Below are 16749 nucleotides of genomic sequence, written 5' to 3'. Positions count from 1 at the left end.
GTTTTCCGAAAATAAATGTTCCACCATGTAAAAAACATGACAAGAATGCAGAGATTGTCAAATCTGATGTACTTTGGCCGTGAAAACAGGTGTTGGACAAGTTCCGAGAATGCACGACTCAACAAGCTACGGACCCGACACACGGGACCACTGGTTTGTGGTTGAAGAGGAATTCTAGCTATCAATACACGGAAATCTAACATCAAAGAAGAAAATGTCAGGTGTATGCTCACTGATAATTCAGGCTGGTTTAAATCAAACAATTAAAAGTTAATGATGATGATCAAACAATTAAATGTTAATGATGATGATCAAACAATTAAATGTTAATGATGATGATCAAACAATTAAAAGTTAATGATGATGATCAAACAATTAAATGTTAATGATGATGAAACACACTTTGTCTACATTAATATAAGTTTTTTTTACTTTTACAATTATACTGGTTTTTTAATGGTCGTCCATCATGGTTTGGACACAAAACAAACACAATTGTGGTTTAATCGTGCTCACTCATAAACAAACCATGCCATAGATCAAAGCAGATGGTAGAACGGAAAGATATCGTTAATGTCAAGGTCACCAAAGAGCAGGAAACCATATTTCGAATTGTCTTCCTTCCAGTCCGGTCAAATAAGTTGTATATTTATGATGGAGGGTAAATATTGACAATCTGGCTACAAGTCTGTATCTTATCTAGGGGCCTCACATCACACGCGCTTAACACCTCCAAATCCGGCCCGCCATTCGATTGACCGGGTCAGACCAATACACACTTTTAGAAATAATCAAGAGTTACACAATATCTGAGATAGGCTTTTCTTCAGCTCCAATAAAAGGGTATAGATCTGGTTAATAGCCCGCCCTGACCCGGTGTCATGTGTCGTCTGCTCAGATTGGTGCTAATCCACCGCCCCGAACAACATGACCTGATGATATTAACAACCTCTTAAAATTGAAAGTTACGTAAGAAATATATATCTGTGACCAAATTCCTGTAGCCTAGAATGTAACATACGATGGTGGCCTTGTCTGGATGGGACGAACATTATACCTCATGCACAGCTGGAAAAAATGTCTGCTCAGATGCAGAAACTCAGCCAAAAGAAAATCTGTACTACGAAATTAAAGGGGATTTCGGCTAGACACCGGTTGCTAACCCGTCAAGTAATTTGCATTGTTATTCCTGTTCGTAACATAAATACACAATAAATCTTCTCTTTCACCTTCGTGCACTTTAACATAAAAAATATAAAAAGATGTTAAACAATTTCAAAAGAAGCCGCCCGGCTTCCTCGAGCTTTTTGAACGTCAAATGGGTAAGATTCTCAGCAGGTTTCATTCGAATAATAATAAAGTCTAACTGTAAGCGAAAACCCGTTACAAAAAGGTCTTGAAAGTTATCTTTTTGTTATGTAGTTTGGCTGAAAAAGAAATGATTTGGGACTAATTTTATATAAGACTTCTAGACAATTTAGCTCGGAATATAATCTGGAAGTCCCCTTTTAATTTATGTCGTTTTTGTACTTGATCTACTACGCAGCAATTAATCAAACTACAAGGACCCTGTTTTCGGTTAAGCATAAATGGAAAACGTAGAACTGGTTTACTTCATATTAGATGTTCTATTAAATAATAAAGATTCTGGACCCCCCCCCCCATGACTTTTTTTCTCGATAGACATCTCATCCCGAGACTTCTATAGATAATCGCACCGTGTTGTGAACACGAAATCCGTGTTAAAATTGAATTCAATTTTCTTTTACGTAAACAGAATATGTCTGCATTCCTTCATGGCCGCGGAATATACGTGGGTAAGTAAAAAGAAAATCGGAGGGTCCCATACGTATTAGCGACAGTGTAGATCCTGCTATCAGCATTGATTAGCCAGACTCGTTTGAAGTTTCGATCAGAGGTCGATAAAAAGTCAAATTTATCTTCATTCCCTCATTTTATTCATTTAGCGAGTGCTAATTTGTTATGTGTTTTTACGAGGATGACAGAGTTTGAATGAGTTGAGATATTTTGAATATTTGCCCACACGTACTAACACAATGTTAACTCGTGCCCGACACGGAAAGTCGTTATGACCAAACGACAAGTCATCGTGTTCACCCTTAAGCTCCAGATTTCATGCCTTCGGTACAGATTTATATACACTTAAGATAGTGAATAAACAATTTTATTCAAATATAAAACCTGCATGGAGTTTTAAAGAACCTGTGTCTATCTAAACTTTAAAAGAGCACGGCCTGCGTTGATGCTATCACGGCGAGTAATTCCCCTTGTCTGTGTGTCTGACGGTACGGGTCGGTGGTACAGTTTATATCGAAGTCCTTTATAAACCGACTCCATTTCTTCATACTTAATGTCCAGATCCTGGAACCCATGTTGAATACCATACATCGCCATCCCAGTCACTTTCCTCATGAATGCCGAGAACCCGCTCCGTTTTTGTACTTCTGCAATGTCCATCCATTGGCATGCTTTTATTTCACGGGAACAAGGTCGAATGTCAAAGGTTAAAGGTCGTAAACGACACACGATAAAAATGTCTGATCTCCCGAAAGCTCCCGGCTGTTTGTGCTGTTGTCTGAGGGCCAACATGGACAGGAATTCTACAGTACAGACACAAACAAGTTACCTACTCCTCTCATATTTATTACATGTGGGTAGAAAATGGAAGGGTGGGATAGTGAGCGATTGTTCCTTTCTAGGAACTGTCAATGAAGTTTACATAACATGTACAGGTGCATAACGTTCGGGTCAGGGCGACAGGATCTGACCGACTTTAATTTGCAGAGTCAGTAGTTTTAAAATCCCGATTACGTGTGTCAAAGCCCAAGTCAAAATATCGGCACAGCCGGTTATTTATTGCGCCATTGATTTCGTACACAGCTTACATTTACTTGACTCTTATCATCTGGAGGTTGCGCAATTTTATCGATTGATTAAATAATTAAAATGGAGTAATGGGGAAATGAGTGGGAGTGCGATTAACGGTGGCCTCATTTACCTATCTCGGACATTACAGTTATCGAAAGCGAGATAACTCTAATAATAAACACGCACCTGATTTTATTCCCGTTTCTTCGAATACTTCTCTGACTGCAGTGTCACCTACAATCGAAATCAATGAAGAGTTCAAAAAATTATGCAACAATGTACCCTAATTATTTTTTTAAGCAATTGATGCGAAACTAGTGATCTGTTGTGGTTATGAGACGTGGGAGGAAAGGAATGAGAAAGAAAAAAATCTATACCGATATCTTCCTCCAGATTGGAGAGACCCCCTGGGAACTTCCATAAATTAAACTGTAGAATAAAAAAGAGAGACAGATGAAGTGGTACCTGTCACTATGGGGTGGGTCGAGTAGAAGAAAATATACATGTGGATAGGGAGTTTGTTACCTGACTGTTCCGGTCCTGTATGGCGAGCACCTGTCCCGTGTCCTCACGAATCACCAGCCCTGTGTGTTACAAATACAGAACATTAAGCTGACGGTAAAAATATGGTAAAATACAAATATTTACATAACATACGTATAATTATACCTGTTCCTGAAAAATTTTATTCGGCTAAACTTCGTTATATCAAACTCAATGGGATTGAGAGAAAAAAAGAGCAATTTAGTTGTGAACTCTAAATCAGGTCGGAGTATCAACACTATCTGAGCTATTAGTGTTCAAGATATTGAAGTTCAACTGTATTTACAAGAGAATGACCCCGAAAGTTGTCCGATTCACAGCCCGCTTACTAATTATCCTACATCCTAAAGATGATATCTGATCCTCAAGTTATATATACATCGTAATCAAATGAAATTCTACTACGATATCTAAGTATTTTACAAAATTATATCATATTTGCCAAGCTGAATTGTAATGGAGAAATTCAGAAGTGATGACAGTCAAAAAACTTAGGATCGGCACATCGGAGGATTGGACCCACTGTCCTTGGACATTAAATATTGTTGATTTCCATAATACCACACTATATAAAATCTTTTAACATACTTTCCAACAAAGAGCCAAATTTATGATATGAACAAATAACTCTAGGTATTTACAGTTTTGAAAATCGATGATGATCATACCATGTTAAAACAAGATATAAATAAGATAAATGTTGGTAGTGTTAGAATAAAACTGAATATTCAGACAGACACAAAAACTCCACAGCGTCTGTCTGTGAATAGGATGATCAGAAACCATAAAGGTCATATCCCCCTCCACCCCCCCCCCCCACCCCCCACCCTCCACACCTTTTAAAACAGTCGTAATCAAAATGCAGAACAATCAGAAATTCTTGCACAAATCTTTATTGTTAGGCATCATATCACCATCTTACTGAACCCCAGCCTTCTTTAAAAACAATGAATCAAAAAAGTACGATCTTCTAATTTAATATTTAATGTGAGTTTTAATTGGTAGGGTAAACTGACATTAATAATCACAAACGTACTTAAGTACGAAAATAAATACATGTATAACAATTTTATTTTAAAAGCATATTTATGGGGTATTCGGCCTTATGACCAATATCGTTTAATTTAACTCATAAAACAGCTGATAGACTACTGAATGCATCCTGTGTTGGAACCTCTTGTGGTAATCAATTATTCTGTGTGAATCATTACAGAGCTTTTTGTGGGGGTGGGGCACTGCTGTATCTACATCTGAACAGTGATTATTTCATTTAAAATTTCATTCACGCTCTGAAACAATGCAAATTTTCAGTAATCAGGGTTTGAAAATGCTGACAAGGGGATCCTAATTCATAAAACAACAGACGTAGGCGATACTTATTTCCCTCTGGAATTAAAAAATAACCCTATATTAAATTATTATATTTTTTATGGAGAAAATTGAGAAGGGATGATCTTCACTGCGTCTCCTTTGTCCTAACTCCCACCCACACATGCTGGCTGCAGAGAGGATTGTGTCATCACTCACACCCGGGGGAGAACACACCATCTGTCAATGATTGTGTGAAAATAAATAACACCTAGTCAGAGTTCTGTTTTTAAATTCTTTTATATAAATGGGATTTCTGCTATGAAGAGCTAATGATGTCTGGTCTATACATGCTTTGTTTAGCAAAGTACAATTACTCTTTAAATTGATGACTTTCAATTGGAACTTTTTTTCCCTTTATAAAAAACATTTTGAGTATGTACAAATGAAAAATTGACTATTCTTGAAGCACGATGCTGATTAAATCTTTAAAGATGAATTTTTAAAGATTAGACTTAATCTGTAGGAACTTTATAAATGTTTTGATGAAGTTGGAATTGCATTTCATTCCCTTTAAAAATGTTTGCACTTCAATAGAATAAGTAGGAAATATTTAGATTCTGCGCCCAGATGCTAACACCCTAACCTGAAATGCTCATATTTTGTATGTCAGGTACTACAATGCTGACATGATATGGTGTTTTTTGAGATTCTGTTAGGAAGTGCCATCAAGCTGACCTTAGATAGCGATTTTTTCAATATCAAGTCTTAGGATTCTGAGACAGGGTGTCACAATGCCAGACTGATATACAGTTGAACTTCAATATCTCAAACACTGATATCTTGAATACAATTGATATGTCCAAGTGATTTGTAAGTCCCAACCACTTATTTTTTTAAGTATTTTATCCTTGATATCTCGAATACTTGGGTATCTTGAAATTTTTAAACAGTCCCATTTAGTTCAAGATAACAAAGTTTGACTGCACATATCCTTTTAAATGTCAGGTCTTAAAGATCTTGAGAGAAGATTCTACAATGCTGACCTGAGACACCAACTTGGTGCGTGGCGAATCGCGGTGTGAGATCCTCCTTGTCCTCTTGTAGCCACAGCTTCAGCAGGGAATGGTGGTGCTCAGCGTGGTGGAACTCAAAGCCCTGATTGGCTGCCTCAGGAATCAGGTGACTCTGGAGAATTGGCACTTTAATCCATATGGCAGACCTACCCTGATTTCGCCATTTCTGGATTGAATCTGTATTAGAAAGGAGTAGCAACTGATTTATATATCGGATGAATTATTGAGTTCACATATATCTGAATATTAAAAAAATGTTATTGTTCTTACAAAAATGACATTTATGATTGTACAAAACTTCATTTTATGTTACAAATTGTGGAAAAAAATATTATAAGTAACGTCAATATTTATTCCCTTTAGGATAATTGTTCTTTTACAGTGAAAATCAAAACAATTTGCTGAAATATTAGTAGGCAGATAAATATAATAGGTGTATTACTACAGTTTAAATACATCATATTTCAACAAACTACATTTGTTTGACAATTTGCCTCACAAAAAAGCAAAACTGCAGTTATAATATTGTGAAGCAGTTCATTTGAAAAATATTGAAAAAAAATATCAACAATTTACTTTTCAGCACTCACCTGAGAGAATGGTCCTGAATTCTTCTGAGGTAAGTGAGTGTGATATGTTGAGGTCTACTGTTAGTCCATTGTACTTATCCTTAGTCACCGAGTCAGGACTGAATGAGGTGTGGATGTCTGTGTGGCTGTTCCTGCACCAGCTACACACAGAGGGAAGTCGTCTGAGAGATCCTATTGCTGGCAGTAACCTTCAGAAAGAAAAAACACAGTGTTGGCAGGTGTTTACAAAGTACACATTCAATTACAGTATGGTAAACTTTATATATATAGATATTTTCATGGGATGTTTTTTCTAATGAGGATGGGAAAGAAAAGAACAATACAAATGATAATAATTGTTGCTCTTAAAAATAAAATCTTTTATATCTGTTTTCATAATGATTGATTTCATTAGTCACTGTAAAATGCATAGAGGTTTGACAATGCAATCATTTAATAAAGTGCGCATGTTATATCGAGGGTTTTTCGAACTATACTCTGTCCCTAGATATTTTGGATTCACGTTTGGCTTAATTGTTTGATATTTATAAATACCTCAGGATTCAAACGATGTTCATTCAAAAGTATGAAAAATTTCCAAGATTTCTCAGTCAAAACGCCCCTGTTAGCTTATCAGGTTTCAATACAATGCTAAAAAATGTGATGTCTACGGAGATATTGTATTGCAGCAAGCCCGGATGATAACGTTGAAATATTGCGCGATGTATTCTGAGTGTATTCCGAATGGAGAAAAGATGTAAACATTCCCCATTATAAATCTCCGTAAGGAATCTGTTTTCGTTCCTGTGAATTTTTCCGAGTGAAAGATGATAATGTGTCAATGAAATTATTTTGGAAAATATCCCTTTCAACTACTAATAGTATTTCAATTGCAATTCTTTCACAGGTAAGTGTATTTTTATCAAAAATCGTCCAAATGTGCAGCATATATATCTTGGGACAGACTATAATCTTGATCTATGTCCATAGCCTGGTGTCCTTAGCAATGTTAATGAGGGACATACATGCATTTACAGGTACACATGTAATGGGATTGGAGAAATAATAATGGTCAAGACCAGAATTCGAACCTTGGCCTTTTGTGTCATTATTTCTCCTATCCCATTACATTTGATGCCAGACCGACCCCTGAAACCACCCTGGAAAAAAATTGAAATGTTTATTACAAAGATCAAAGATCATTTGGGGAGGGGGGGGGTGTTGAATATAGTCCGATCGGTCCGATCGCCAGAGTCAGATAACTTTGTTGGTAACTTGACAGAGCACTTGATCTTGATTCAAGGGGTCCAGGTTTTAATTAGTCTGGTCAATTCCCATCCCTTAGATATATGCATTGATGAGATTGGCAATAATCTCTACACCATGTTAGTTTTCTAAACATCACACAAAATCTTAGTAGAGTTGTTTTTATTCTAAAAAAAAAAACATCGCTTCGTTAAGAGTTTTTTTTCAGTTTGTTACTGGAGATCTTATTTCACAAATCTTTCATCAATATTAACCTGAATTCAACGTAAGGATTTATGCAGCGATGACACATAAAAGTAGTGAATTACCTCATATTAATTACACAGTTTTTCTCTTCATTCAGACCAAGATAGTTGACTTTAAACACTAAAATATTAGGAACCACTAAATGCTCGATAATAAACAAAATATTAAGGTAACAAACATTATTTCCGGATAGAAACATCTGAAAAAAAATACAAACACAAGGCAGTATTTAATCCATAAAACATTGAGGAAGATTCTGTCTGTCTGTCTGTCTCTCTCTCTCTGTCTCTCTCTCCATTATTACACTTTGCGTTATTACATTTTGCGTCAACATCAACGTAAAATGCAATAACGCAAAATGTAATAAGATAGAAAAATGAATTTAAAAGAGCTCAATTTGCAAATAAAATTACCCGTGATAGCTAATGTTGACCGCAGTTTCAAAGAAAATATCAGTATAACGGTCACTCTTGGTCTTTTTAAATGCAAATTGACCTAAAGTGAGTACATATTAATACTTTATATTTACATCTACCAAGTATTATTCCCTCTATTTCTTACGGAACTTATAGTTAATTCATAGCTCTATATTTACATCTACCAAGTATTATTCCCTCTATTTCTTACGAAAACTTATAGTTAATTCATAGCTCTATAGAAACAGCCAGACTGAAATATACATGCCCCGTTTATCGATTGGTCGAATTCTACAGTGGCTGAAACTGGGAAAATATTGACAGGTCTGAAATTGACACGCCCTGTTTATCGATTGGTCTAAACCTTCAGCGACCTACAAAATATCACGGACTGCACGAAGTAATCATGATGATGTCAGACTCAGTCTCACAGGAGACGATTTGGCTGTTTCTTCTAGCTAACGTACTTATGAACATTAACAGTAATTTAGTGATTTTAACTTATTTTTCATAATCAATTTATTAACTAGTTAAAAGAGAGATGTTAATATAAACAATAAAATGCTTTTTTTGATGATTCATGCGGGTTATGAAGGTAGCGATCATTGCAGAAAAAAATAACATAACCCGCTAACGCAGGTTATGTATTTTTTCTGCAATGTCGCTACTTTCATAACCCGCATGAATCACCAAAGAAAGCATTTTATTGTTTAAATAATCATTTTAAATTCATAATTCTAAAATGTTAATTACATAAACTGCAAGCAGTGAATGCGTTGAATGTTTACATGCATTCCATAACAATTTACGTTTACTGTACATGAACTATAATTGATATGCATCAGCGGGTTATGCAGTTTTTTCTGCAATGATCGCTCCCTTCAAAGTCAGCATGAATCATCAAAGATAGCACTTATTGTTTACATTTACATCTTTCTTGAAATAAAATAATGAATTAAACATAAGTAGTGGATAAAAGTAAGTAAATTATTGTTAATGTAGATCAGTACATTAGATAAAAGAAATAGCACAATTTTTCAACGTCATCTTTGGGGTACTTTTCAAATCTGCTGCAATGCAAAATCCTCGTAGGCTTTCTATTTTGGTTGTGTATTGAAACCTGAAGCAGTAGAGGGGTGTTCCAAAACAGATAATCTGGACTAGGGTACACATTCATTTATGATTATCGAAATATTAAGCAAAACGTGGTGGAAGTAGAAACTTGGGGATAGTAGGAATCACTTTGGAAACTGAGTATGAAACTAGGAAAATGGTATGATATATGGCCAGTTTCCCCCGAAAATAAATGACTGCACAGCCAGCTTTCAGATTAAGTAGTTAATAGTTACTCATGTAGTCAGTTTCCTATGATTGTAAATTGTATAACGGGTAAGAGGCGGCGGGGGGGGGGGGGGGGGGGGCTACGATTTGTTTTCGTATGCAGATGTATTAATAAGTAATTCACCCCGTTCTAACCATCTGTGAACATTAACGCCCTGATAGCCGCCAACATATCGCATTGAAATTGATCTGTAAATATTATCCCAATTCATTATAAATACCAACCATTATCATCTAATTATATCTGCATTATGAATTTAAAGAAAATATTTGAACAGAGACAATTTTAGGGTCCCGGTTAATTTCAATTTCGTGTGATACCATTATAAAGAAGGAAATAAAGGTCAAAGTCATCGGCATTGACAATGAGCTGTGTTATATCAATTCTTAATTTAAAAGGAAAACAAGTTTACTTATGTTTGATATACATTTCTTCATTGTGCATTCTACATTGTCCCCAGCAATTGTCACTGACCAGCGAGGTGTGCAGGACTTTAATTCTATTACAGGGCCACATTATGACCATTACTTATATTAATTCTACCACTTATTATGGAAAAATTATTGTGTGTATGAGATATTATAAGATGTTATGAGATATTAGTGACAACAATGGGACTAGACTGAACTATTAATCGTACGGGAGAGATACATAGAAAGGGAGCGAGCGGAGGAATTCGGAGTGACAGTATGCCGGAGTGACGATATGCCGGGCTTCATTAGGACTTTATTAATCTGTGTAGTTTTAGTAGTGAATATATCTTATCAACTAACAGGTTTGTTTAATCATATGCATTCAGTATCCTTATCATCATTCTCTAGAAACAAACCTATTGGATGAAATTTTTTCTGGTAAAATTTCTCTCTCTCTCTCTCTCTCTCATTATCCTGTGATTTTAATTTTTGGATTTCCCTACAGATGGCGCCTGTGAATTTCCGCCGGATCTGCGCGGAGACTGGTACACGACCAGCAATGGATTGGTGACGTTTTCTAATGACAGCATCAGTAATTTCAAGAGTTTGATCCACCCCTCCACTCACACCTACAACTGTGAATACATTGATAATGGGCGATACATCACCAGGTGATTAAAGCGTATAAACTTACCCTAGGCTAGTATTTCCAACAAATCATCGTTTCAAAGAATATTCTTTAAGTTTTATTTAATATAATTGCAATGTTTAATCTAAGAACATTTTTGGGGGTGTTCTATTTTTGCTCGGAGTATGTCAGAAAATAAGCGAAAGTTTACGAAAGCCGGTTTCTGCAATGAAAAAAAAAATGTTTTATCTGGCGGTTTTTACTTCTGTGTATTGTGAGTTTTTTTTATGTTCTATTGAGTCACAAAAATATAGACCAACGAAAACTTTTTAGAAACATAAGACATGTTACATTATTATGATTATTTAACACACCAGTGTTATTTTTTTCTTCATTTTACGATAACTAATGGTGTTGAAATCCATGCGCTTTCCAAATAAGACAGTGCTCGAAACAGAGTCGGCCATCGCGTATTTTGAAAACTCACCAGATAAAAAGTTTCATTTACAATGTCCTTAATTTTGGTCACTTTTTGAACCATTTTGTTTTGAACAATATTTCGTTACTTTTGACGATCCCGATTGCAATACGAAATATGTTTTCTCACTAACCTGCTTCCGTAGAACATATATACATGTCTATGTTAAAAGAAAAGTTTTTTGACATACAGTGTTTGCTGTTTTATCTTCCAACTCATGAACATGTGGTTAACTACTATATAGTAACTCTAGTGTAAACATATTACCATGAAATCGAATTTGCCTTCAGAATTTAAAATTCAGTCCAGGAGACATAGAAATAAATAAGAATCAAAACAGAGAACAAATAAGAAATACTATATGAGTTTATGACAATGTTAAAAATCTAAGCCATAAAAAGTAATTGATTAGAATATGAGCTCAATTAGAAAATGAGAATATAATGATTTCATGAAAAGAAGGAGTATGAACACTAATGAGAAACGCCCAAACCCCCCAAACAATACCTTCACCAGTGTCCCTCCCCAGCAATCCATTTACAGTGAGACACTTTATCATTTGTTTCAGAGCCCGTATACCTATCCTTAGCACCAGCAACTATGATGTGTACTTCTGTATGTCCTTCACGAAAATCACAGAAACTAAATACCTAGTCCAGTATAATTCAGGTATACCAATTATCATTACTGCGTGGAAACATTTTTGTTTTTTAATCGTTTTCACATTTCTTGCTATCTTTAAGTAAAGTATTATTGTTTGAATGTAAAAATACAATACTTATGAAAGTCTGAATTTGATTTGAGTTTACAAGTACAGAATACTTATCGAACACCAGTCTTGTTTGTAAAGTATGTCAATCTTTGCCCCTACAGACATGGCGGGGTTTGTGAATGAGCGTGTGGTTGGTGTGTCCGTGCAGTCTTCTACCACGACCCTCCTCCCCGTGGGTGAGGCCTGTAACCTTACTACATCCGTACCCACGGGTACTCAGGAAGTCTACGTCAAGAAAGGCAAGATTCACTGATTATCTGACTATCAGGCTACAGAATCAACCAATCAAACCATGCAGCAATATAAACTATTCTCTGAATGTCCTAAAACGTTAAAATGGAGCTATTAATTAAAAAACGTCGAGGATCAAATTTTACAAATATATTTTAAACTTTCGGAATCATGTCAACAATATACCAATAAATTATTGAGCTCTACCTAATCTAATTATCTTTCAAAATCATACTCATTGAAGGCAACGAATCATCTAACTTTATAACCTGCCCCGAGAGTGTGGCCAGCATCCTTGACATGACCTTAAACTCTGGTTGCTATGGGAACGTCATGGATGGAATGTCATACCCTAACTACCTCATTCATAGTTACAACAGCTCATGCGCCTCAACTCAGTATACATTTACAAGTCAGTATTATTTTAAACGTTTCATATTTTTCTATTTCCCACCAATTACAGCTATCTAAACACCCTAACCATTTTTCTTTTATGCACGCAAAAATTAAAACAGACACTTTTATGTGAAATTCACAATTTTCCTTTCAACAAATGTTGATCATGTATTTCAAATACTAGCATCTATTTTTAGCCAGTGGTAACTTGAGTTGCATGTATTCGGCGATGTCCGGGGCCAGCACGTACCTTACGGTATATAACCTTGACACCACGACTGATGAAATCAGCACGTACAGATTCTTTTGTTACGTAAGTTGTGTAACGGTCAGAAAACGCCCACTGTCGAGAACTCAATGCTCTACTGGATTATATACTTTTTGTGTTATATTTTGTCAAGGTTATTACTAGTGGCAATGATCAGGTATACCTCACATATCACCCCAAGATTTGCCAAACTGACCAGACCTCTACCTATGTGACGTCACCAGGTGTCATTGCCTATCTTGTGGATCGATGTAAGTAGGAAGATGAAGAACAAGATGACGTTACTTCTGTAGTCTAAATGTTGCGTAAGCAATGCAAACAGTATCAAATGTAAAACTACACATATGATAAATATTTTTAACATTTCCTATTTGATAGTCGATAATTTTATTTTGAATTTTTGTTTTTATTTGAAAATCATTCAAAACTTAAATAACTTTAATTATTTTTTAATCAGTTTTGATAATTTGAGCGTGTTTGGTTTTTACACTTAAGATAAGGACGCAGCTCCCTCTGACGACGAGGTGCCGATTGGAGTAGTAGCCGGAATACTGGTGCCGATTGTGCTTCTCCTTGGCATGGTCCTTTTTATCATATACTGGAAAATAAAACATCGACAAAAAATAAATCATGAGTTAGAACTAGCAGCCAGGAGGAACTGGAAAAAATTAGCCGAAAAATTTACTCCAAAGACAAAACACACGGTAGAAAAGGCTGAGAATAGTTCCAAAATGGGCAAGAAAAAGAGGAAGAAAAAGAAAAAGAAAGGTCGCAAAGAAAACTGCGAGAATCAATCTGTGCATTCCCATACGGTTAGTTTATATCAACAATTACTTATCTGTTGAAGTCGGGTTTAATAAAATGTCTCTGTGATAAATATTTAATATTTTTTAAAATTAGGAGGATTTGTTAAGTTAGTCTGAATTGTTTTCTATAATTTTCTTTTTGAAGGACTCTAGAAGGCGTTCAGTATGGTTTGATGATTTTAACAACACCATCGAAGAAATACAGGAACCTCAGGTGTGTACAAGCATTCAAAATTGAAGCTTCCTATGATATAACAGAAAGATTCTGATATTACAAAGTAATCTATTTTTATGTGTATCCAATGCACCAATAGCCATGGCAGAGACAGTGGGAAGCATTTAATGACCCTCTCAACAAACAGACGTATGATGATGATAGAGGGACTCCGAATACGGCGCGTAGTATCTCGAGCGTCCAGAAAATATGGCTCAACCCAGATAACACAGAGAAAGTGGAAGTAGAGTCAACGTGGGATAATGTTGCTAACTTTTTGGCAAACATTCGAAAGCGTCCCAAACAGGAGGATTTCCTTCAACCGCAATGAAAAATGTAAAAGATTGAACAACTCTATCCAGAATATTGCGAGAACGTTGTACTTTGAGCTGAGGCAAAACAAATCGAGTGTAGTATTTCTGTTATATAAGAACTCAAAGAGAATGACCTTTAAAGATTTTGACCATCTTGGGTTTGACAGGGCTGGTGTAACAACATTGCCTGGAATATGGACATATAGATCCTTTTTGTAAATAAATATATACATACTGAAAATGGTATCGTTTAGATACTGACATTAGAAATAAAAAGCGACAATACTGGTAATAGTTGATATTGTTTTAAAAAATAGTATCAGAAAAATAAAACCATATTAATAAATCCGTTTTTTATTTTCACACAATAAAGTAGATTAAGACACAAGCGGTTAAATTCTGATTTATCATGTCCATGAAATTTACAATACAAACCTAGTATATACTGACGCTGGCATGGTGTGTTATGGGCACATATAATGCCAGCAATCATTGTACTAATTATCAAAATAATTGGACAGAGACATACATCATTCCTGAAACTAAGGCCACCAAAGTGACCAGCTGATACATGGCTGATTGTGATAAATTAATCGAAATCGTCCACCCAAAAGTCGACTGAGTTCGACTTGTATGTCTTCTCCTATATCTAATGATGCTAAACCTGAACATAATTTTTAAAAATCTCTTGACACATGGTACGTGATAAACCTTATTCCAGAAGAAATACAATTATCAAACTAACAAATCGTAACTAATTTTCTACTACCTGCATTGAAAAAGACATATCAGTATACTATATTAACCTTTTATTCTTGGTCATTAAAATTACTCTCATTAAAGTGAAAGATCAATTAAATAGCATCGTGATAAAGAAAATCAAGATATTTACAATAGATACGGAATCATGCTGCCCAAAACATACATAGTAGTGACATACGATCAAATGCCCCCCAAGCAAGCAAGATAATGATGCATTACCGTGGGTATGGCATAAAAGGAGATATTTCCCCCAAAAGCTTGGTGCAAACAAATGTAATAACATTTGAAAGGAGGTAAAACATTTTTAAAAATTCATGTATTTTCCGAGGCCAAAAACTTAGCTTAATGGATCCTTCTTGCCACAAAATACTGAGGTAAGTAAGGAGGCTATATATAGTCAACATATCAACCATAGGATCCACCTTGAAACTTGGGTATGATCTTTTCAGCTATGAACTATTTTAAAGTAAAGAAAATTTCGAAATATTTTAGCTATAAATCAGAGCTCTCTATCTGACGGAGATTAATATAATGCTCTAACAAGTATTCCTTTTAAAGGAATGATCGGCAATAACAATATATAGATAGCTAGAAGCAATCAACATGATCAGGTTGATGTAAAATAAATATAAAATACTGTATTTTTTACAAAATATAGAATATTTTGAATCTGTACACCATAACTTCATCATTATAAACCGTCAACAAATTTAATTTTGAAATAAATTTGGGGAAAGCCGTTTGTAAACTCTTTGTCTAGTTTTATATTTTTAACGTAATTATTAAATGTTAACGAACCTTCTTCTTCTTCAGAATACTGAGTAGGGTTCTTCAAAGAGCATTAACACGTATACAAAGAAAGAGTTGTATTAAAATAATTTAATACGACTGAAAAACATTGAATGCCATCATAACTTGCTATTTAGGTCGCATTATAACGTAACCTTGTTTATAAATCAAGCCGTCTTCCTAGCTACTACTATGCAACATCAATAGATCGAGGTCATTTCATGGAGCGTCTTCTTATGATCGAGGTCAGCTCATCGAGGTCAACTGCATGAGGTATAGAATAGGGTACTTTTTATATCCTATAACCAGGCACTATAACCAGGATGTGCGCATGCGTGAATCAACTTTCCATCGGGATCGGTAAACGATTGGGAGGAAATTCGAAAACTATTTGGAGGAACTTCGAACTGATATATGTGCAATTTAAAAATGCGATTATTATATGAAAAATATGATCAGAAGTGATAAAAATGTTATGTACATTAGATTTTACACCAAAAAATTAAATAAATAATTGAGAGAACAATCAAAATCAATGTTATTGGAAAACAACAGGCACTTAGCATCGCAGGGGGGGGGGGGGGTTGGAATGGGGGCAGGGACAGGGGGACGGGACTGCCCCCCTCCAGCACACGTTTTCTTGCAGCAAATATTTTTCTTGAATTAACTTATAAAAAAGTAAATTAACATACAGTTGCACCCCCCCCCCCCCCAATGTTTTTGGGACCATGTAAAATTTGAAATGAAAGAGAGGAAATAAACTGTGAAATTGAAGTTAAAGGTACACTTAGCCCCCTACCCCCACGGATTAGGATTTTCAATTATTTAAAAAGTATTTTTGAGTTGGTTTTTTTTTTCAAGGCAAGATTGGATGAGTCTGCCTTCAACCCACTTTGCTACGATGCTAGGTGCCTGAACAAAATATCATGGTTTCATTACATACATGTATGCTAGTATAAAGACTTTATGTAAACCAATATTATCTCGTGCATTGTTCCATTCACCAGGTTCTCCAAACACCTT

The 16749-nt window shown here is 35.4% G+C and overlaps 2 protein-coding genes across 2 annotated transcripts; one reads left to right on the top strand and one right to left on the bottom strand.

Annotated features, from left to right (window-relative positions):
• Window positions 1–2169: 2169 nt before the first annotated feature.
• On the bottom strand, window positions 2170–8096 carry LOC128156471 (nucleoside diphosphate-linked moiety X motif 6-like). Its single transcript, XM_052818637.1, has 7 exons — window positions 7960–8096; window positions 6407–6594; window positions 5787–5993; window positions 3415–3473; window positions 3267–3318; window positions 3076–3123; window positions 2170–2621 (listed from the first exon to the last, which is right to left on the bottom strand). Exons 1-7 carry the CDS (start codon window positions 8094–8096, stop codon window positions 2230–2232), a joined length of 1083 nt encoding a protein of 360 aa, XP_052674597.1. The 3' UTR covers window positions 2170–2229.
• A 2004-nt stretch (window positions 8097–10100) lies between these two features.
• Window positions 10101–14563, top strand: LOC128155940 (uncharacterized). Its single transcript, XM_052817841.1, has 10 exons — window positions 10101–10430; window positions 10574–10739; window positions 11743–11843; window positions 12048–12185; window positions 12422–12589; window positions 12771–12886; window positions 12975–13092; window positions 13337–13653; window positions 13793–13861; window positions 13962–14563. Exons 1-10 carry the CDS (start codon window positions 10361–10363, stop codon window positions 14190–14192), a joined length of 1494 nt encoding a protein of 497 aa, XP_052673801.1. The 5' UTR covers window positions 10101–10360; the 3' UTR covers window positions 14193–14563.
• Window positions 14564–16749: the final 2186 nt, after the last annotated feature.

The sequence above is a fragment of the Crassostrea angulata genome, chromosome 7 (genome assembly GCF_025612915.1).
Source record: "Crassostrea angulata isolate pt1a10 chromosome 7, ASM2561291v2, whole genome shotgun sequence".
Lineage (NCBI taxonomy): Eukaryota > Metazoa > Mollusca > Bivalvia > Ostreida > Ostreidae > Magallana > Magallana angulata.
The sequence above is the reverse complement of the archived record's forward strand: the minus strand, read 5'-3'. Positions and strand labels throughout refer to the sequence as shown.

Bases quoted from the DNA above. Each gene is read 5' to 3' on its own strand.
- LOC128156471 (XM_052818637.1), bottom strand. From the start codon at position 8,096: ATGTTTCTATCCGGAAATAATGTTTGTTACCTTAATATTTTGTTTATT. The intron at 6,595-7,959 runs GTAATTCACTAC...TTCTTTCTGAAG, and splicing joins AACTGTGTAATTAATATGAG to GTTACTGCCAGCAATAGGAT. The intron at 5,994-6,406 runs GTGAGTGCTGAA...TTTCTAATACAG, and splicing joins ATTCAGGACCATTCTCTCAG to ATTCAATCCAGAAATGGCGA.
- LOC128155940 (XM_052817841.1), top strand. From the start codon at position 10,361: ATGCCGGGCTTCATTAGGACTTTATTAATCTGTGTAGTTTTAGTAGTG. The intron at 12,186-12,421 runs GCAAGATTCACT...TACTCATTGAAG, and splicing joins GGAAGTCTACGTCAAGAAAG to GCAACGAATCATCTAACTTT. The intron at 13,093-13,336 runs GTAAGTAGGAAG...TTTACACTTAAG, and splicing joins TGCCTATCTTGTGGATCGAT to ATAAGGACGCAGCTCCCTCT.